This window comes from Semicossyphus pulcher, unplaced genomic scaffold, assembly GCF_022749685.1.
Source record: "Semicossyphus pulcher isolate SPU_LCO1_2020_fin unplaced genomic scaffold, fSemPul1.0.p SCAF_20, whole genome shotgun sequence".
Classification (NCBI taxonomy): domain Eukaryota; kingdom Metazoa; phylum Chordata; class Actinopteri; order Labriformes; family Labridae; genus Semicossyphus; species Semicossyphus pulcher.
This window is the reverse complement of record NW_027211694.1, coordinates 6,820,421-6,842,942: the sequence shown is the minus strand read 5'-3', so window position 1 is coordinate 6,842,942 and position 22,522 is coordinate 6,820,421. Positions and strand designations below refer to the sequence as shown.

At 40.9% G+C, this 22,522-nt stretch overlaps 4 protein-coding genes across 4 annotated transcripts; 1 reads left to right on the top strand and 3 right to left on the bottom strand.

Moving 5' to 3' along the window:
- Positions 1 to 1,339: 1,339 nt before the first annotated feature.
- LOC138599204 (tetraspanin-7-like) lies at positions 1,340 to 2,431 on the bottom strand. Its single transcript, XM_069670706.1, has one exon. The coding sequence runs from the start codon at positions 2,429 to 2,431 to the stop codon at positions 1,340 to 1,342; it is 1,092 nt and encodes a 363-aa protein (XP_069526807.1).
- Positions 2,432 to 4,789: 2,358 nt separating this feature from the next.
- Positions 4,790 to 9,780, bottom strand: LOC138599814 (zinc finger protein 432). The gene is made up of 9 exons (XM_069671571.1): positions 9,747 to 9,780; positions 9,036 to 9,238; positions 8,854 to 8,955; positions 8,674 to 8,769; positions 8,478 to 8,588; positions 8,261 to 8,378; positions 7,354 to 8,134; positions 6,598 to 6,647; positions 4,790 to 6,505 (listed from the first exon to the last, which is right to left on the bottom strand). Exons 1-9 carry the CDS (start codon positions 9,778 to 9,780, stop codon positions 4,986 to 4,988), a joined length of 3,015 nt encoding a protein of 1,004 aa, XP_069527672.1. The 3' UTR covers positions 4,790 to 4,985.
- Positions 9,781 to 10,234: 454 nt separating this feature from the next.
- Positions 10,235 to 15,697, top strand: washc3 (WASH complex subunit 3). Its single transcript, XM_069671258.1, has 7 exons — positions 10,235 to 10,401; positions 11,290 to 11,388; positions 11,478 to 11,543; positions 11,643 to 11,780; positions 12,721 to 12,837; positions 13,446 to 13,510; positions 13,620 to 15,697. Exons 1-7 carry the CDS (start codon positions 10,351 to 10,353, stop codon positions 13,717 to 13,719), a joined length of 636 nt encoding a protein of 211 aa, XP_069527359.1. The 5' UTR covers positions 10,235 to 10,350; the 3' UTR covers positions 13,720 to 15,697.
- A 60-nt stretch (positions 15,698 to 15,757) lies between these two features.
- On the bottom strand, positions 15,758 to 20,116 carry dram1 (DNA-damage regulated autophagy modulator 1). Its single transcript, XM_069671304.1, has 7 exons — positions 19,726 to 20,116; positions 19,255 to 19,322; positions 18,871 to 19,013; positions 18,599 to 18,776; positions 18,348 to 18,406; positions 17,169 to 17,261; positions 15,758 to 17,084 (listed from the first exon to the last, which is right to left on the bottom strand). The coding sequence occupies exons 1-7, from the start codon at positions 19,854 to 19,856 to the stop codon at positions 17,040 to 17,042; spliced, it is 717 nt and encodes a 238-aa protein (XP_069527405.1). The 5' UTR covers positions 19,857 to 20,116; the 3' UTR covers positions 15,758 to 17,039.
- Between the last annotated feature and the right edge of the window lie 2,406 nt (positions 20,117 to 22,522).

Genomic DNA, 22,522 nt, shown 5'->3' with positions numbered 1-22,522 from the left:
AGCGTACAGGCATGAGAATGGTATCAGTCATTTTGTGTTACTCTGGGCAGTAAAGCAAATAATGATACTCACAAAACGAATTAATGAAGTAAACTTGATTTTGATGTTGAAGAAGATCAAATCTGATCCAGACGCATTGTCTCATGCTAGCAATGAGTTGCACAACATGTGGGTGTAGGCCGTTAACATCTTAGAAGTGGTGTTCGAGTGGTGTTTTCTTCACATTTACTGATTTAAAACAATTTGTGCTTCAGAATATACAAACTCTAGCAACGCAGAGATATCAAGAGGAAAGGATTTTAAAGCATTCATTATCTTACAGCACGTTAACAGAGTAGAAATTAATAATGAACAGCCTTTTAGATGTATGAGCACAAAATAGCACAGACAGCAGTAGATTTGTTCAGCTCTTTTTCAAAAGCACCATTGTAGCAGCATAGTGTAGTCATTGTGATTGGAAAACTCAACGGTGTAGTTCGAGCAGCTGTTGAACACTGCCAGACTGAATCATGTGAAGTGGAAAACTGCTGGTGAACATTCCTGTGCATTCAGTGGGAAGATGTACCAAAGTATGTACCCAAAAAATGGGCCTGAATGATCATTTTTGTAATGTGTTTTCATACATTCTATTTACCGAAGCATCTTTATCCATGCAAATATTTACACAATTTTTAAAGAAGTTTTTGATATTTACAGTTTTGCTGCCCAATCTACTCCCAACCCAAAATGTGATGCCAGACTTCCACTTTGCAGTAAAATAACAGACGATTACCTCCCACCTCCAACCCACCACATTTCTTTCACCAAACTTTAAAATAGTGCTTGAGGCAGATATAAGAGTTGCAACATGTGAGGAGTTGCTGGTTCTTAAAGTTTTTCTCTTCGTTATATCATTAATGTTCATCAACATAGAAAAAAATAAGTCTTTTGAATGATCTTACACTACTCTAGAAAAGCAACATGCTATAGTAGATCAATTCCTCCATATTGACCAAGGAACTGAAATTTATTTTAACTTCTGAATATATTATCTGAATTAGGTTTCTAGCTATAACTTCTGCTCGTACAGCAGTTGTAATTGAGTTTTTGTGTGCAAAGGCTCGTACTTTTTTTTGTCAAAGCACAACACATTTAATAAGATATCGCTGTTTTTCAAGCTTCGGAAGGCCTGTAAATACCTGTAACCTGACATTGCAGAAATGAACAGCACTTGGATGCTGGAAATATTACTGGCCCCAAGTTTGCAACTCTTTGACTCTTAAAGGCATAGCTCATTCCCAATCATAAGTATCTACAAATTTGTCAATCCTTAGTAGGGTTGCCAATTTAAAAGTTGACGTTAATGTGCCACCACACGGCGATGTTGTCTTGGTGCCATTTTGTTGGCCAGCAGACAAGCCAGGGCAATGCCTCCGATCTGGGTGAAGGCCAATCCTAACACAGTGGCGGCAATGTGGAAGACGTTGTCGTTGACCAAACTGAAGACTTTGCGGAAGCAGCCGTGTGGATGGATTCCAGCCGCTTCTACTTCTTCAACATAATCTGACAGAAGAGGTCGATTCTTGCAGCCCTTGCGCCTTGCGCAGCAGCTGTCCGGCAATGACACCGAGGAGCCGTTTTCGTTTGGCAAGAATGTCATATGCTGGATAGCCCAGTCTGAAGTGAGCCAGTCACGCCAACCCTCAGCTCCACAACACTCTAGGGCCCTCTGCAGGCTGTCTAATGCATCGGCACGGCCTTCATCCTCTGTGTATCCCGCAACTGCTCGCTGTAAGCCACTGCGAAATCCTCCGGCAATGTCTTCACGATAGAAGAGACCTGAGAGTCCAGCTGCCAGACCGGCTACAAGCGCAGCAAGTTGGAAGAACCCGTAAGCCCTAAGAACGCAGGGCAGGTTTGCAGCCACCCCAAGACAACCTAGGAAGCCCCAGGCGGTGACGGCCGCCCCAGTGGACAGTAGGATGAGTGGAGCATTGGGGTAGCGATTGGCGGACAGCAGCATGAAGTCCGCAAGTGAGATCTGTGCCCAAACACCAAGGGTGAAGATGGCCAAGCCGGCTGCCCAGAAGAGGCAGCTGAAAGCTAGGAGACCCAGGCGCAGGAGGTGCATGACTCCCACTGGGCGGCAGCAAGGTGGGACAGCGCCCACAGGTGGAGGTGCCGGTGGAGCCAGGGAGGCCTCTGAACCCACGGACAAGGACAGTCGCTGCTGCTGGTGGTGGAGCTGCTCCTCCTGCTCCTCCTGGTAGGGCGGCAGCAGGTAGCCGGGAATCGCAGAGGGTCGACGGGGAAGTGGAGGCGGAGTGAGCAGATCGAGACCTCGCGGTGAGGAAAGTCGTCGCACGGCCAGCTGCTCGTGTTCCCAGTCCAACGACCGTCTGCTGGGACTCGGACGAGCTGACAGCGATCCGTAAGGCAATGCAAAGCTCATGATCCCGTTCGGCTTTAAGTACTCCTCTCTCTCTCTTCCACACACTCCTCCTCTCTCTTCCTTCCTCTATCAGTGCCTTCACTCTCTTCCTCCTGCTACACACAACCCCCCTCCACTTCTTTATGACTGGTTATTAATCCGCCACTGAGACCACCAACGCCGACCGGACTGTAAATCACGCTGATGGCTGTTTCGTCGCGCCGTTATCTGCATCCACAGCCTCCTTGTTGCATCCGATTTATTAGTTTATTTTGGGCGTTCTTTCCACCTGCATGATCAACAGCTCATCAAATTCCTCCACCGATGGTCACATCCAGACATCTGCTCGCTCGCTGGTGCCCCTCGTGCTGGTCAAAGTGAGAGGTGATTGCAGTGGGAAAGACTTGAAATCCATCCGTGAACACCCTCTCTCGGTGTGGAGGAGCATCCCCTTTTTGAATTTTACTATCAGCTATATGTGGAATAGAAGAACTGGAGAAAACTGTGAGTGTGTGATGTCTTTGTAAAATGTAAAAACCCTCCCCATGTTTACTTTTAAGATATAGTGACTATACTACTGATATAAAAAAATATTATTTAAAGTATCATTGTCTCATGTTAATTTTCTTTATAAATCTAAAATGCATTTAGTAACATGTGCAATGCTAAAAATAGCAAACCAATTGCCACCTGCTGATCTCCCCCCACCCCACTTCATCCCTCACTGTAGCTGCACTTTGTTGGCCCCCTGTTAAATGATTCCTGCTCAGCATTGACTTCCCTCCAGTCAACCCTCGGCCCAATCAGAGCTAATTAAAGCCTCTCAGTTAATTAAACACATTCAAATTGATCTTCTTTTATAAGGACATAATGGTGACATGACGACAGAGAGGGGAATAGCCAGATAGACCGGCAGGGGAAGAGGACGGGTAATGTGATTTAACACTAAAGCCTTAGATCTCACATTTAGCTTATGTGAGAATAGCTTTTAAACTGAAAAAAACAACCACAAAAGCTCATGTGTGGTTTATACAGACTTATCCAAGACTTACTAAAGCATCAGTGTATGGGATTTCAACAGCAAGCAGGCTGAAAAAAAGAGGGCTTTAACTGCAGACAGCTTAAGGTCCGTAGAGGAAATGAGGTTGTGTTTATGGTGTTTATAATTAATCTTTGCTCTATAACCACCAGCTGACCGGGTTTTATGTGCACTCTGGACAAAAATGAAGGACATACATCACCTGACACTTGCAGGGTGAGATACCAAAGACACCTCTGATACAGCCTCATGAAAATACAGCTCTGGGGAAGCCATTCTTACATTTTTGTGGCTGCAGAATCGCCCTTTTGGAAAACACCATTAAAGCAACATTTAGGAAACTCAATAAAGCAGCGTTTCTTTTAGCTCTTTGTCTTAGGACCTCTAAAACAAGCTAGGTCTACATGCTTGTAACTGGTCACATGTCACAAGAGAATCTTTTTCTCTTAAATTGTTATATATGAAAAAAGACTGGCATGTCATGCTACCTTCTCTAGGAAGCTTCAGTTTGAGAAGAGCTAAATGCTTACATAAACATGCTAAAGCGCTAGTTTTAAATAGGTATATTGTTCACCATGTGCTCCATCTTGGTTTAGCATATTAGCATGCTAGCATTTGCATATCAGCACCAAACATGAAGCACAGCTGAGGTTGACGTGAATGAAATGCAGTAAACGAAAGTTTTAAAGTTTTACCCGATGATAGTGCTGGAGTAACAGTTGAGGTAACAACTATCTCAAGCCAAACACATGAGTGACAATCAACCCAGTTGAGAGATGTCACTGAAACCAGCAATGTCAATCTCATGGTGGCGCTACAGGAAGTAAAGCAAAGAGTAGAAACCTCATTTTGTGCAGCATAAGTGTTTTTCTATGAGTGACACCTCATGACTCAGCCTCAGCAAAAGCTGAATTTAACACACATCATAAAGGAGGCAGTTATTGTAAAGCATAGCTTGGATTATATATTACAGGTTTAAGATTGTTGGCCTTGAACTTCTTTCTCACCACAAGTGTTGATCTTCTTTATTTTTTCTCCTTTTATTTAGGAAACTTAAGGATTGTCTAAATTAGTTAGCTGAATGCCAAACTGTAACTTGAGCTTAATGATAATAAGAATACAGATTTTCCAACTTTTCACATCGTAACTTATCTCTGATTTTTATATCATGTTTTGTTTTTATGTTTGTGTGTTTTGTCCCACTCATGCACAAAATTATAGTACAAAAAAAGACAAATACAGAGTTCATGGTGTGAAAAATCTATTTAATTAAAGCTTTTTTTTAAACTGATTTTCATTTCAAACCAACCATCTTTGGTGAATAAAACATAATCGTAGTTTTCTTGTAACAAACGTCATAAAAAAGTAGAAATGAGAGTAAAGCTGTTTTTACAAAACAATGATTTGTGTAATTCATTTTCTCAGAATGTAAATAATGCAACAGTATCAAAGAGTCCTTGTCCACACTTTATAGCAAAGTCAACACATGTAGCTCCTTAAACTAATTCAACCTCTTAAATAGTCTTTATTATTGCTTCAATTATTTGATTCCTCAGGCTGTATCGTGTCCACAGACTCTGCTGCTCCCCCCTCCTCCCTGTGCGTCTCCATGTGTTTCTTAAGCTTAGCCTTGGATGCGAATGTTTTCATGCACTGCTCGCAGTACGGCTTCAGTGGCCGCATCCCCGAGTGGCTGCGCTTGTGTCTCGCCAGCTCCGACGAGCTCTTGAACTTGAGCTCGCAGACGCTGCAGGGATACGGCCGCTCCCCCGTGTGAATACGCTGATGCAGCTGCGCCTCGCTGAGCGTGAGAAAAGTCTTCTCGCAGTGTCCGCAGGGGAACGGCCTCTCCCCCGTGTGGATGAGGTTGTGTCTGGTGAGTGCGTATGGTTTGGTGAAGCCTTTCCCGCAGTAGGTGCAGGGGTACGGGCGGGCGCCGGTGTGGGAGACGATGTGCTCCTGCTGGGTTTTCTTGCTCTTGAAGCGTTTGTCACACTGATTGCAGGAGTAAGGCCTGTCGTCCACGTGGGACCTGTGATGTTTCGAAAGCTCACCCTGCGACAAAAAGCCCTTCCCACACTGCGAGCAGAGGAAAGGTTTCTCCCCTGTGTGCATCCTCTCGTGTCTGGCCAGCACGGACACCAGTGTGAACCTCTTTGGGCAGTGAGAGCACTGAAAGGGACGCTCTCCTGTGTGAACGCGGAGGTGTTTCATGAGCATAAAGCGGAGCGAGAAGCGTTTGCTGCACTGGTCACACTGGTACGGTCGCTCTCCTGTGTGTGTGGATAGATGCCTCTTTACATCAGACCTCCGCGTGTACGTCTTCTCGCAGTGCGGACACTTGAACTGACGCTTCACTTGATGTATCTGTCTGTGTTGGGAGCGCGCAAGCAGGGTGTCGAAGCCCCTGCCACACTGCTGGCAGATGTAGCGCTTACTGGTGACGTGGGACTTCCTGTGCTCGAGCAGCTCGGAGGACGTGGGGAAGCTCTGGCTGCAGATGGAGCAGATCTGAGGAAGCTGGCTCTCCTGTGAGTGAGACTTCCTGTGGTGGACGGTGAGCGAGCGGAGGTTCGCGAAGGAGTTCCCGCACACCTGACAAGAGAAAGAAATAGCCACGCCGTGATGTTTGCTCTCGTGTTTGGCCAGATCCCAGGAGTGCTGGAAAGTTCGGTCACACTGCGAGCAGTGAAACGGTCTCTCTCCAGTGTGAGTGAGCTGGTGTCTCCTGACGTCTGACGTTCGGGTGAACGTCTTACCGCATGTTTCACACGTGAGGGCCTTCTGTCTGCTTTGGGACTGAGACACATTTTCTTTGCTTTGACCGTCAGGCTGCTCTGCTTTGTTCTGCTCTGCGTTTCCTTTGGGGAAAGGTTTCATTGATGTAAAGATTTCATCTGTGCTGGAGGGGGAAGGTGTAAATTTGGCTCCTGAAAGCTTCCTGTACTCGTCAGTGCGAACGCTCGGCATGTGGAAGTGAGGAGGGTTTTCATCAGAGCTGTGGAAGGGACACTGCGAGCAGGTGCAGATGATCGATGTCATCTCGTCTGAATCACCTGCAAATAAAAAAAATAAATAGGTGTGAAAAAATGATGTGGACTTTTTTTAAATGTCAGAGATGTTTCTCTTCTTTATGTTTAAATAATACCTTTGTCAACTTCTTTGAGGGAGGGGGCGAGTGATACATCAGCTCTGCTCCTGGTGAAATAAAGATGGAGAATCAATAAATGTGGAACACAGATTTTTTTGGACAATAAATAAATCTCTGTTAAGTCACTATCTGTTGCCGAATGAGGTAACACAATGGTGATTGAGCCTATGGCCCGCTGATGAAAGCCTTTGCATTTGCAGTATTACAAACTGGGTGTCTGTGGTGATTTCACGGAAAAGAATCACAAGTGGGGCCCAGTTAGTGACGCGTTTTCCATCACCCAGCAGTGGTTGGTCTGCCAGAGAGGGTAGGCGGAGCTAAGCGGCTGCTTTTCTCTGCAAGTGTTGCGGGTAAACAGTAATCGACTATGGCTGAACAAACAAAAAAAAGGTAGATGACTACAGATACAACTTCAAAAATCAGTGAAAATCCAAAGAAAAAGAAACAAACTCGACGCTCAGATGAAGCAAACAGTCTAAAAAGGAAAGCGACCGTCAGCGAGGAAAATCAAGAGTTACAACCGGAGCCAACCGTGGACGTCACACATGCAGCACTGTCTGGATATCTGGGAAGTGTGCTCCCGCAATTACTGTTTATCACCATAGGTGCCGCCAAAGAGAACAAATCTGAGATTATCACTTTAAAATGCCACTATTAGAAAGTAAAACACTAGTAAAGGAATAGTGCAAAATTTAAGTTAGCTGGAAATAATAATATCACGATTAGTGATTACAGTGTAAATGTTTTTTGTACCATTTTGTTTCTTCAGTAATTTCTTTGGATGATTTCTTGCTTTTACACGTCTCCTGCCAGCTGGGCGAGCTCTTCATGTGTAGACGAGTGGATCGGCGCACATTAGACTGCTGTGTTTCAGAAACCGGAGCTTCTTCTGTCATGTCTTCATGGACAGAAAAGGGTTCATGATTATCCTCCAGGTCTATACAAGAGTTCACATTGCTCTCTGTTTCTCCAGCTTGTAAATCCTCCTTCACTTCTTCAACAGTGTTTTCTCTACTCTCATCATTTTGGTCATGTGCTTCACATTCCTCATGTGTTTTTCCTTCATTTGCTGCATCTCCTGATCCAAGCTCATCATTAATCGATGACTCGTTACTCTTTCCTGTCTGTAGATCTTGACTGAGGCTCTCCTTCCTCAACGCAAAGGTTTTCGTCAGAGTCTGAAGAGCTTTAGCAACGTCCGCAGTTTCACTCGTCTCGTCTGCCCTCAAGCTGCCAGCCTCCTCACCGCCAGCGTTCTCTGCGCTCATAGCCACAATCTCTTCTTCATAGAAATCGGTTTGAACTTGCACTTCGGCCGACTCGACCATTTCTTCATCAGCTTCAGACGCTCTGACTTCCACTTCGGTGTAGACGGCCACGACGCTGTACTGGTCTGTTCCGACAAAAGTGACGGGGTGTAGTACATTAGCGTAATTGTGGATTGCTTCAAGTCCGACGGAGATGTTTGTCTTCTGCGAAGGAGGAATGGATAAAGCAGACATGATGCAGCTGCCGATGGTGGATGACGGGCCGTCTGGATAAAAGAAAAGAAAATAAGGAGTAAGAGGCTGGAAAAAGAGCACGCTTGGCATTTTGTTTGATAATAATTTAATGGTTAATTAAAACAGCAATTTTCTGCCCCTACTCTAGCTCTACTCACATGGCATTTTCAGTAGTCCTGAACTCTTATAGTGACAGAAGATTGAGTTCAGCTCTTCAGGCGACGACTGAACACATTCCTCCAAAACAGACGGAGCCGAGCCAAGCCAGGCTGCAGTCTGTAATCACAGAGCAGATGTGTTTAAGCTCCCGGTAAATCACACATTTCTCTGCAGGTTTAGTCCAACCTGAGACATCTGGATTGACTGAGAGAATACCTGTTTTAAGTCTGGTACTGGAAGCAGTTTTTCCAGCTTTGACAGCAGCTCCCACAATAACACATGAAGAGCAGCATCGTATTGTGACCCATATTCCACTGGGAACACCTCCTGTTAAAAGATCATTCCATTGTATCTTATTATTAAGCTAATTTTAAGGAATCTAAAGCTAAGAAATTATTAAAATCTGTCTTACCTGGTAGAAATATGCTCTCTCGACTGGATCTTTTAGCAGGCTCTGAACAAGTGCAATGAAAGTTGACTCTGTTGTCTTCACCTCTGCATCCCTGTACTGCAAGAAGTAGGATAACTTATGAATCATTCATCCAGAATTCAATCATTTGCTTTTAAAATGGTATTCCTTCACTGTACTTACATCTGTGTGTGCAGACGTGATTGGGAGTTTCTCCAAGTAGCTCTGGATCGCTTGAGAGTCAACAGAACCCCGCGCTGAACCTTTGCAAAGCTCCAGAATCAACTGAAATATCAACAAATTGTTACTGCAAAATCATTAAATGTATCATAGTCAATATGATACTATACAAAACTCCTGCTCACCCTCGCTCTTAGACCAAGGATTAGCTGGGCTCTCTGTCTGAGGTTGAGCAGTCCAGGGACCGCCTCAGTCACCATGAAGACAAACTCCTGGAGCTTCTCGTAATTCATCACATCTTTCTGCTTCGCCAACTGCCACATAGCAGCAGACAGGAGCTGCAATGGAGGCACCAGGAGGCGAAGAGATGGAAGTGGCAGGCTCTGGTCTGAAACATACGAGTGTAGTATGAAAAATGGTCCATTGAGGGCATCAATGAGCTTTTAACAAAAAGAGAGCACTTGTAAACAAACTAAGTAGCACAAATTTAAATTTAAATATTGTCTTTATATGTTCTTTCACAGTGGAAATAAATAATAATAAAATAATATAAAAATTAATTTGCTAAATTAATAAATTACTGTTAAATCTACCCCAGGAAAAACTGCCATATGAATATGAACCAGTATAATTGCTGGACAAATCTCTTTATTGGGACTTTTAAATGTGCAACCAAGTAATGTTCTGCTGTCTTCTATATCAAATAACGATTAAATGTAGTACTTAATATTATAATAAAAATAATCTGAATATATCAAATAAGTCTCTAATGCAACAGCCTGACAGCTTTGGACAGCTAATGTTTCCTTTAATTAGACGGGTCCCGCTAGCTGTCTGACTAATATAAACACAGCCGGCTTTAGATTACAGCCTGAGCAGATTATTAATATACATACCATTTATTTTCTCTATTGATCCAATGACCTCCATTACTGCAATGTGTTTCCAGCAGCATTCAGAATAAGTGTAAAATAATGTGGTTCGATTTATTTGAGCTAGCATGCGCTGTTAGCACGCAAGCGCCCGTTTCCTCAACTCGTCCCCTGCGTTTCCTCTTTTCAAAACAAAAGTCTGTCCTCCAATCTAATTGTAAACTACACTGAATAAAGAGTGTTATGCTTAAACAATTCTTGTGTTTTATGAAAAGCACATTACAAATAAATTGCTGATATGATTATAAACTTAACAGTGGTGATTGGTATTTTAATTTCAGACCAACTTTTGTCTTGGCTCTCAAAATCGAACCGGATGTTGACGTTTTCCGCAGACGGGAAAGTAGACTTCAAAATAAAAGCTAACATCAGAAATCCCATTGGCTGATTCTACCGGAAGTATCTGCCTGCCGTGTGTGACGTTCCAACCCGATCACACAGTCCAGAGTCACATGAAACATTTCACAGCAAATATTTTTATGAACCGCTTTTTGTCTTTTTGCAGGGAAAATTATCGATATTAGAACTGAAACCCATCTGTTATCTGCTGGAAGTTTAAAAATCCAACATGGACGAGGACGGGCTGCCGATTGTGGGTTCTGGCGTTGATCTTACAAAGGTTTGTATTTAGTGGCTAGCTGACACAAACCGTAAGCTAGCTGTCTTACGTTCTGCTACGTATTGATGAAATGAGACGAAACAGAGCAAAGCAAAACTGACAGCTGAAGGTTGTTAGGCTGTTTAACAAGTCAGACAGTGACGGTTACCGTACTGAAAAAAAATCCCCCATTATTTGTTTAGCATTAGCAGATATTACGTAGCGAACAGGGCGCAATTGTTCAAGTTTTCCATTGAATTTCTGCAATTTTCAAAGGGTTAGTTGCATAGTCAGTAGTATGGATATATGTCTCTCCATAAAGCACTACATCCTTAACTATAAACAGTTGCCTATTTTCCCCTGTAGTATATCCCTCTGTGTCACATATTTCCCCTTTATCAGCCACATAGTAAATGCACAGATACTACATTTTCACTTAGGCATTTTCACCGTGTTAATTGTAGAAATACACAGATGCCACTTACATTTGTCATGTTGTTATTTGTAAGATGATCAAGCTAAAATACAGATCTGGTACGTTCCTGTATACGACAGTCTCTTTAATGCACAAAGCATTGTAGACCAAAAGAAATATAACTTTAATATAACTATATAATAAAACAACACGTTGTTGTTACCTCATAATAAAAGTCCTCCTCCAGTAAAATACTTTATAGGTTGCTGAGATGTGGTTAAAAAATGTTGCATTTAGCATAGATACTTATACCATAGCTACACTTTGACACTTGCTAAATTGTTCTCTTTTTCAGTGTGTTAAAATGGAACCAATGCAATAGTTTGTTGTAGTCTATTGGCTAGAAATATCATTATTTTGTTCATTACTTAATTTCCTTGGTACATTACGCACTGAGTTCCTTCCTTAAATATATTCTTCTGTGTTGCCTTCAGGTCCCTGCCATTCAGCAGAGAAGAGTGGTTGCCTATCTCAATCAGTTTGTCGTGCACACAGTCCGCTTCCTCAATCGTTTCTCTACAGTTTGTGAAGAGGTTTGTATGTCTACTTTTACTCCTGACCACTATCTTTTAACACACAACCTCCTTAATGTTTCATGAACTCTCAAACTTCTTTCCCACAGAAACTTTCAAACATATCCCTTCGCATACAGCAGATTGAAACAACCCTGTGCATTTTGGAGGCAAAGGTGAGTCTTTCAGTCATTCCTCCTGCAGTTTATGACACTCCACAGGCATGTCATGTCCATTCACTGACCATGTATCAAATATTGTGATGCTTGGAGCAGCTATCCTCTATTCCTGGGCTGGAGGACGTCACAATAGATGGACCCAGTCAGCAGCAACCTGCTCAGTCTAATGGACCCACTACTGTCTGTCAGAGCCAGGCAAATGTTCCACCAGCAGCGACCCTGCCTCCCCCGGAGGTAAATACACAGACATGCAATTAAACAACTGTTTTTCAGCCACATTGTACCCTACTGTACCATGCCGTGTGTATGAATTATATACACAGTAGATGCCCTGTTACGAATACAGACTTATTAAAAGTCTGCTAAATGTGTATTTTGTAAAGCTAAATGCTGTAAATGGTTAGCTTAGCTTAGCATAAAGACTAGAAACAAGGTAATTCTGTCCAAAGGTGACAAGATCCACCCACCAGCACCTCTAAAGCTCGCTTATTTACATATTTTTATTAGGTCTCTACTGCGCTTACTTACTGTGACCACAAGTGTCGAGGAAGCAAACATGCTCAGAGAGAAGTAAAACTGCAAGTGGTAATTTAATACTTCTGTTTGTGTACAGTTAAACACATTTAGCAAGTGAGCTTTGGAGGTGCTGCTTGGTGTTTTTTTTAGCTTTAGAGTTTGCCTGAATAGTTGCCTCCATTTCCTATGCTAAGCTAAGCTAGCCAGTGCTACAGACAATGCTTAGTATTAAAGCTCCTGTGAGGATTATTTAGCTGGTTATGAATCGGACTGAAATTAATTTTGATTACACTATATGACCTTCAAAAGCAAACCAGACCATCAGCGACAACATTGATTATTTCTGTATAGTTATTTTTAATGTCTGAAACAGCTACATTTTCGAGGGCAAAATGTTTAAAGTGAGTGACACACTCACATGAGATTGTTTGTTAAAAGCCACCACTTAAGCATGTACAGAACAAAATCAGCAAAGAGATAAGAGGTACTGCTTTGTCACACACAGGGGGCGCCAAAATCAACACACACTGAAAGTTCCTCACAGGAGCTTTAAGACTTAAACCTAAAACACGTACCATCTACAGAGCACCACATTTCATACCCTGGGCTGTCTAAATTGTTGTCGCTGTTTTATACAGTTGTATTTTTCATGTTGCAGCCTGTTCAGACTGTACCGGAGCCTACAACCACACAAATAGAAGAAGTTGCTGCAGAGAATGTCATGACAGTGTCCAAGGATCCACGATATGCCCGATACCTGAAAATGGTTCAAGTGGTAAGTTCTACCTATTATTTGCTAATTTTTTTATAGGATAGGTTATGTGTCTCAAAAATGTCCCTTTCCCACCGAAATTAGTGCGCTGACGCAGGTTTTTCAGACCCGGGAAGACCCGCTTATAGATGCTGATTGTCTCTTTTCCCATTGCCAGTGAAGTATACTCCTGTCGGTCTCTTTTCTGCTGCGTCACCAGCTGACGTCACAAACGCGCCAGAGACAGGGTTAGTAAACAGTGAAGATGTTACGGTGGTTAGGTCTTTATCGTATCTATTCAGATACATTCAGTCTGTGTGTCAAACTCGGGGACAGAGACATTTGGAACGATGTTCGAGCGCTGCTTGGACGGAGACGGGCGCAATTTGTAACTGAGATGACAAGGAGTCTCAGAAGTTACCGATGGAGCATAGCATCGCGCCGGAAAGGGGGCGGAGATTAGCGTGTCGACATGGGTTTTGTGTTCCCATCAATGCCGATCGGAGCCGAGGCGATAATGACCCGGGTCTACTGCAGAGTCATTTCACCTGACTCTGAATGCCGATTGTTACCCACTAAGCAAAAAAGCTGTGTGTTAGTGGGTTTTTTGACCAGTGTTTTTTCTATCACAGGGAGTTCCAGTTATGGCTATAAGGAATAAAATGGTCTTGGAGGGTTTGGATCCTAACTTGCTTGAGTGAGTGTTTTTCAGGAGTTAATATATTTAACCCTCTACATTCATGTGGATTTGTTGTCCAACTTTTAATCAAACTAATCTCTAACGTTTCCTTCACTCCTGATTCCAGCACCCCCGATGCCCCCATGCCCAACGGAGCAGCAGGCAGCACAGAGGATCAAGATGTTGCTGCCACCAGCTCGGACAGCGAATCATCTTTCAGCGACTGAGGCCACTCATCCGTCCCCATCACCTCAAAAGCTTCCTGTAAAGCCCATCTGAGCCTCTGTAGGCCTGTACTCATGAAGAGAAGAAGAAGTAGTGTGCCTGTAAAGACTGCAAGGGTGCAAATGTAAGTGCCTGAAAAAGGAGAATCAAACCAGAGTGATTGTAATTTCAGTTTCAAAGAGCTGAGATAGTTTTATTATGGTCCATCAGTGACCTCATTCATTTTGATACATTCAGCATTTTTAACATGCGGTTATTCTTTCCAACAAGAGGGAATCATTTGCAATGTTAATTATGTAAGCTGTAGTCCTTAGAACATGGCAGTAGCAAGTAATTTTTTAAAATACTACAGAAGTACAGGGTCAAGATAAAACAGACACAAAATCTGTGTTGGACTTTGAATGTTGAACACGTACTTTCTAATTCTGTTTTAAGGCCGGTGTCAAAATACTGTGTGTCACAATACCAGTATGATCACGTCTTCCATCATGTGATGACTTCACTTCCCAAAAAGCTTCTGTTTTTCTGGAGAATGTCATTTAAATGAATTTACTGGAATATTTTGACGATTTGTCCTTTAACTGAAGGCTTAATGCTGCCTGTTTTTTTTGTACATTGGAGCATCAAAAACTGTGATTTGTTTTCAAATGTTAACATAAAAAAGCAACAAATTTATGTCTAATCACAGAATATTATAAACAAGTTCAAGACTTGACTATCTTGTCACAAGACAAAAAGTGGATATTTTCTTATAAAAGTGACTATAAAAGTTCAGAGTGGTTATGTTGGAGGGAGAAAAAACTATAGCAAATTTATTATAAGGCTACTAAGGATCTGTACTTCTAATTTTAAACAAAATAAAGTTAATTTGGAAAGCATTAAGACCACCGGGACCTTTTTGCACTCTTAAAGGGCCAGTTCGCCGATTTTCAACATCAGTGCTATCATGCTATTATGGGGAGCTAATGCCGTTATGGTAGAACAAAAAAAAGAAGCAATTTGGCTCTGTGCCTTTGGAGGACGCTATCCGCTTCTCCAATGGGCCCTGGAAAATCTCCATCAGACTATGTTAAACGGCAGAGGCCAGGGAGCTCGCTAAACTACACTTCCTCAATGTAGGACGCCCGCCTCCGATGTCATGCCTCGTTCAGAATCGTCAGGTTTAAAATGTAGACTGCAGACCTGAAGATTTTTTAGACGATCCACCGGTATATTCTCGTCATATTCCAGATTCTTTACCGCTCTGTGCCGTTGCCTGCAGAGAAACAGTAGTATTTAACTCCAGCGTCTCTCGCTGCCCGGTTCCTTTCAGAGGGAGAGGCGCAATGCACACTTGGTGTTGTAGGACTTTAGAATGGGGCGAAACCACAAACTGCTTGTACAACTTTCTCACAGCTATGGTGCCAACTTCAAATATTATTGCATCTATCGATTACAAATTGCATCAGCTTTGACTGACAGTGGCTTTTTCCTGGGAAGAATCTCTCCTTTAAATGAGTCAGAGATTTAAGAATGATGACAGTGCAAATCTAATGAATGAAATCTGAATGGTTTTCCAAAGCTGCTGCATGTACAGGAAAAAACTCCCTCATGTGGCACCAATGAAAGTTTAAAGGTTATGATCATAATCACAGTTACCTGGTTCTGGATTGACTCCTGATCATCTCTTAATCTTCATTGAGATTTATAGAGTTCTAATGTTTTTCAAGAAAAAACAATGTACTAACCTCTGCTGGAATGAAGAGTAAAAAACAAACTTGCACTAAGATGTAAATCAGCAGCGTTTTTTGTGTGTGTCGACTCTGTTATTTGTGCCAACTTATCGTTACATTCATCACTTGTGGCTACTTGTAAACATGTAAAATATCTAAATGTTGAGAAATTAAAGAACACTGTAGCTCCTGAGAAATGGTGAAATTCATGTAGAAGTTTTCTATGAATGGATTTTACACTATAATGATTGTGAAAAAGAGTGGAGAATTCTGGAAATTGCTTCTGTAATAAACTCTCAACAGAGTGCTTAAAAAAGTGTATCTTTATTCTTCAGCTCAGAAGTGCACCACGGTCTGTACAGTACATGATAATCATAAGGAAAACGCTTCCAATACACTTTAATGAAATTAAAAACACATTCCCTCGTTGAGACAGAATCTGTAGTGAACAAGTTAATGATCTGTGTTCACGTGATCTCCATTATGTCCACTTGAACATTACAGCACTGGATTGTCTCTTTGGATTACAATACGTTCGTCTCAACTTCTTAACAAGAAGATTAAAGATAAGAGAGCGGGTGACATCTACAGAATCATCGTTCATTTTGGCAACAAAAATCTCAGCTGCCACAGCCTTGCGAGAATGACTGTAAATAAATATATCTCAAGCAACCTGTCAGTATGTCAGAGTACATAATTTCTACATAGAAACAATTTAGGTTATTAACCACATGTTAGTCGTACCATTCCAAGATTAGAGCAAAGCACTGGCAGTATTCTTTAATGCGATAACGATAGATACATTTGCTAAAGACTGACTTGTGAGTACAACTAGACGTGAGCTTTGCTGCTCTAAAGCAAAGAATAAAGGCATGAAAGCATAGGGAAAATGTGTCTTTAAGGCTAATCACTTTAATTCCTGTTCATTATATTATAGCAATTCAATTTGGCCCGAGCAGACGGATCTACTTAATAGCCTAATTCCCGTTACATGAGCTGCCTCCAGGCTGTAGAGATATCAACAGCTGCACTGCAGAAAAACAGCAGTTTCAAATGAACATAAAACAGTGCAAAATACAAGACGCTCTCTTCTTAATTTGTCACAATATTCAGCTATACAAATATAACCAGTTTGTACGTAAGAAAGTGGCAGCATTTGAATTATAATCCCATTTTTCCCATTTAAAATACAGCGTCTGATAAAAACACGTAGGGGTCATGGGTTAACTGTGTGATGAACTTTTCTTATTAGTGGTCACAGGTCTGACAGGACGTCACGCTGGTTTGACAGTCAGGAGCAAAGTGCAAAGTAACGACTGACTGAACACAGGCAGCAATAAAGACACTTACAAAGTGATTGTATAAAAAGTATAAAGTTACAGGGTGTGCTCAGTTTATTTTTTCCCTTACACCTCACAGCCAGTATGTATGTAAAAATAACTGTCAAAAGTCCCTTCCATATTCTACCAAAAAATTCAGTCAGGTGATACAAAACACTAAATCATACAAAATGCACGAGCATAACAGCTTTACAAAAATAAATGCAGCACATGTTTTACACATGAAAATACTGATATTTGTACAAAGTCTTCCTGGCAGCTGCAGATTGATCAAGAATGACCCTCGTACTCTGTTTTCACCTTTAAGGTGAACAGCTGTGGGGGAAATTAGGAAGAGAAATGAGATCATCTCCCAACGATTCTTGGAAAAAAGTTTCAGTTTAATGGTTTGATACTCACTTTGAAATCGTCGATATACGTGAGGAAGAAGCAAATGAAGCTGAAGGCAACAGTCCACTCACATACAGCGCTGGCTACATGGTAGGGATAGTCCTGAAAGAGGGAAACATGCTGCAATTAGTTTAAATTTAATATGTGAGTGTTGATGCAAAATAATGAAGACAACAAAAACAGAATTTTTTGATTAAGCTCTTATCTTCTAAATAAGTTTCTTTAAGTTTGGCATATAAAGTGTGAAAATTGCAAACAGAAAAAAAAGAGCATTAAAATTTTAGGAGGTCCAAGGTGGCGACTACAAATTCCTTTTTTGGTTTCAACAAACGCTCCACAAACGTAAAATCATTCAATATAACACACGATTTTAACTGAGTATCCTTTAGGCTAACGTCAACTATTTCAAATGTTTGGTTTTAACTATTTAAAGGTTTGTAATTTTAGCTAACAAATCCAGCTGTTGACACTTTAATCTAACAAATCCAGCTGTTGACACTTTAAGCTAACAACTTTAATTGTTTACGCTAGGGACGCACAATATTGGATTTTTTGCAGATATTTTCCAACCCTTTTTGGCGATTTTGATATGATATACTTTATGTTCAGAAAAATAACATATCTGCCAATCTATCAATTTCAAATGTTTACAGTTTGAACTATGTTTATACTTATAGCTAACGATTCCAACTGTTGACACTTTAAGCTAACAATTTCCAATTATTATACTTTTAGCTAGCAATTTTAAATGTTTATACTTTTAAGTTAACAATTCTGCTCACACTTTTTTGAAAATGTTTATACTTAAACTATTGACATTTTTTATACTTTTAGCTAACTATTTCAACAATTTATACTACACTATACATAGAACGTAATGCGTTATTTATACTATTTTATCCCTTTAATTATTCAAGATATCTTTGTTTGTTTTTTATTATCTGTACAAAGTAAAACCATACTTCCATTTTCTGTTAGCAAGCTTTTTGACTTGCTTATTTTTCACATCCTTTCAACTGCAACACTTGACTCAGGTTGGTGGGACCTGTGTACAACTGTGTAGTCAGCATATCTGGTTCTGCTTTTAGTCTCATCATTTCTCATCCTCATTTTCATTTGTGTTGATCTCCTTAAATCAAATAATTTCAGTTTTTCTGATAAATATGACATTGCGATAAAGAAGCCTACCTTGTCTTCAGGGTCTCTGTGAAGTTTAGTTTGTTTCACAAAGAACGCACAGATGACAGCTGAATTATTAAGGAAATTACATTTAATAATGGTTAACACTTGAAAGTGGAAACGTGCATTTACTGTTAGGGTATAATGATGATGACATGCATTAAATGAATGTGTTACAAAGTAGAAAGAACATCAAGGAACAAGAGCAAGTAGGCCTCTATTTTTAGATGTTAACATATTTGATTTCTGTAAAAGGATACTGGGGAAAAACGCCACGGTAGCAAGGGTGGCGATAAACAAACGTACACCGATCACAGTCATGGAGGACCCAAACGGATAGGCCTTATATGATATCGCGGTCTGTAGACATATGTAGGAGACGCCAGACACAAAGAAAAGCAGAGCTCCAAAATCATGAGCTATCGTCACTGTTGTTTCCTGCAACCAATAAGTAGAAAAATATCCAATCAAACGCTATATTTTTTACATACAAATAAAATGTGCACTTATGTAGGTACATGTGAAGACATACCTGAAAGGTTGCAACAATACACATGCCCAAGCAGGACAACATCCCAATGTAAAGAGCACTTTTATTGAGGCATGGGCTCACCACCCTCGTTTCCTCACTCAGCTTCTCCACATACTTGTACCTGGCATATATGGTGGCTGTTCCTGCGCAGAGGTCAAATTGTTAACTTATCACAAGTTTGTGTAAACGTTTAGTATAAAAAACGAAATTCCTCTTGAATCCATTCAAATAAAGTCTACTTTCATTATCAAGAAAAAAGGGGAAATGTGAGTGATATCTTTGGAAAGTTTGCTTCCTCCCTTGGGAAAGGCCACGGTTGCCTAAAAGAGGCAGTTTACAGAGGGGTTATTGCAAAATGTCATACTAAAAGGGGTTAAAAAATACCTGCACATGCTGAAATGAATGTCATCAGGCCAAAAATGCAGCTCTCAGGGGGGTTTGCGCCTGTGTCGCTGAAAAGGAAAAAGGACGATACAGATTTTAGCCCAAGTGTTATGATAGTATCAGAACTTTTCTTAATTTGGGATTAAATGTAGGTTTTATTTTGTTAAATTTAATATATTAGTCTTCTCTTCTTGATATGAAAGTCTAATTTTAAAAGAGGAAGTGAAAAGTTGAGGTCTAAGGCTGCAGATGTGAACGAGCAGCTGGAGTTTGGGTACCAGCCAAGTTAATGTGGAGGAAAACGAAACTAAAGTTTGTCACAGCTGAAATAGTTCGTCACTGAAATCACTGAAAGTAAACTATCGATATGCGCTTTTATCACTCAGATTTTACGTCTTAAAGATTACAGCACAAGTGGTTTCTCTGTTATTTTTCTAAAAAAAACGTGTAAAATACAGAAATAAAACTTACCTTATATATGGAAAGATTATGTCGACATCACCCCTGAGAAGCGCGATAAGGTAGGAAACAATGAAAGTGCTCGAGGACCAGATGACTAAAAACGCTGGCAGAGAGCAGAGTCCTTGCATGAACCAAAACATCTTTGGTGGTATGTTACGCGGAGCTGGCAGAAAACGCTGTCAGACGTCTGTGCGCAGTAAAATAGTGCCGAATAACATGACAGCTACGTTTAAATGCATGTCCAGGAACAGGGTTGAGTCTGCTGCGGTCGCTGTCAAGTGAAAAGAAGTGTGTTACTGACAGTCACATGATGGTGTGAACTAAAAAGAACTTCTGCCAATAAGACAATCTACTGTAGGCTATACTGTAACCTCTTCCCTAAAAACTACTCCCTACGGAAAAGTCCGGCCCACGCAAACAAATCCAGCCGTTATGATCATCCACCGCTTCCTCACTCACTTTAACACGCTTTCTTTTTCGTGTTACGTTTCTCGCTAAATAACGAATTCCCATTGAGTAAGTCTGTGCCAGTAATAACAGTAGAGGAAGTAAGCAGCCTAAAAGCAGTGAACAATATAAAAAATTGCACGTTAACTCGGCACATCAAACGTTTAAGTAATCACAGTGCAGAGTGGCTCCTTTCAGAGTCAGATTTGATCATGTTCTTTGATTATTATTGTTTTATTTAATTTTAATATATAATGCAGTCTGCATTTTGTGGATAGTTTAGGTGGAGGTTTTATCAACAGCTTTATTTTATGCTGGGTATTTTAGTTGTGACAATATGAAATCACATTTTCTTTTAAATCTCTGATACCTATGAGTTAGACGGATTATCGCATGGGCAAAGTGGGCACATGCCCAGGGCCCTGAGCCAATGGGGGGCCCTTGGCCTTAAGATTGAATATCTTTTTTTTATGTGTAAAGTATTTCTGTTTTGAAAATAAATGTTATTTTGACGATGTTGTTTGAACAAAACTGTCATTACGTCTATGGAATTAATAACCGAGGTTGCGAGGTACGTTAACTTTCTATTTCTCTGTAAAAACGTATGCTCAGCGAGTTTGAAAACGCCAATATCAATTTTATACATCATATTCATAACCAAACATTTACCAGTAACTTACAGCAAGGTTAGTTTGCAGATTTTAAATACAAAACATAAACTGCTCTCCTTCTTTATGAGGCCTTTTTCGCCTCTATAAATTTACAGCATGAACAATCCAAGAGTACAAAATGTAGGCCTATCAGACAGGGCTTGTGCGCTACCAGTTTCACATACATAGGTTGCCGATGAGTCAACATCAGCAGGATATGGTGGCTACTTACAGGCCCACATGTAGGCCATGCTTTGTAAAGGCTCGTCTCAGATTGATAGACTCTAGCTGGCTCTGCGTGGGATTCTGAAGATCAAAGTGCAAAAATAGACACAATTGTGTGAAATACACCAGGTTCATTTTCACATACATCTGGCTTTTGTTACTTCCTGGGTTATGCTAGTATGCTAATTAGTATGCTAAGCCATTTATTTTACATTGTTCATGATGAACCATGATCTGACACTGCTCTGATTAGGTTACCTGCAGGCCTGGAACACTTCCACTGTGTGTTTTGACTTTGCATCATGCATGTATTTACTGAGTGTTTAGTGTTAATACATTTAATTAGCCTTTACGCAGCACTTTTTTTCACTTGCAGCATGTTTCCTTTGTTGTATCTGTTTTGTACTATGTATGTATTTTTTAATTTGCTACCCCTTTCTCCAGATTAAAAAACCCTGTGGGCAACTTTACACCAAATGTGCATTTAGATGACCAAATAGAATACGGGGTTCTTTAATGATTTAAGGCCCTGAAGAAGTAACCCATTTTCCCTGTTTGGTGATCAAGCTTTATAAGTGTGGATGCATGTGTTGGATATTTATATGGGGGAAAGATGTCTTGATTTGATTGGATTAAAGGGCCGGAAACCAATGGGACAAAGCCAGAGGTATTCAGGAAGAACCTGGAACATCTGGTGTATGCTCATGCCCAGAAGTCTTACCTCTGTGGAGCTTTTCTTAGATTATAAGGAAAGTGAAGGGACACAGAGTCCAAGTGGAGCCAGTTTAGAGCCTCAATTGTTGATGTGGGTACTGAGGCTTGCCAGTGTCTGACTTGGCAGCGACAATAAGAAATTGTTGGTTTAAAAGGCCTTCTCTCTGGCTTGGTTAGCACAGAGGGCTCTTGACTCAGCAGAGCAACTGGAAGGCCAGAAAAACTGCAGACAAACAGTCAAAAACATAAACACAATAGGCTGTTTAGCAGGGCTGGACTGATTGTTGACCTCAGAGTTTACAAGAAGACAGGTGGTCTTTTTTCTGAGTGCTTTATCACTTGTACTTTCTTCCCAATATATACTAGCATTTTGACATTTTATTTTGACACACAGCACCAGAAACGATTCTTGACCTGAGTCAGAGGTTATGATCCCACGACCACCAAATACAACATGTGATGGCATCTGAGCAAGTTCCACTTTTTAAAAATCATATCTGCTTTTCTGCTGCAGGAAAAAGCTTTAGTGACAGAGCACATGCGGTATTATTTTTATAGCTGGAGATGTTGAATGCAGAAATAAATAAAGTAAAAAATAAACGTTTTTTGCCAAAGAACTCACAATATTCTTTAACTGTGCAATGAGAAATCTTAAAGCTATGGTTTAAAAGACAATGATGATATCAAAAAATACAACTTAATATCCTAAAAACAGTGGATCAAATGACTATGAGTATGAAATCATGGCTCATAATAACGGACCCTTAACC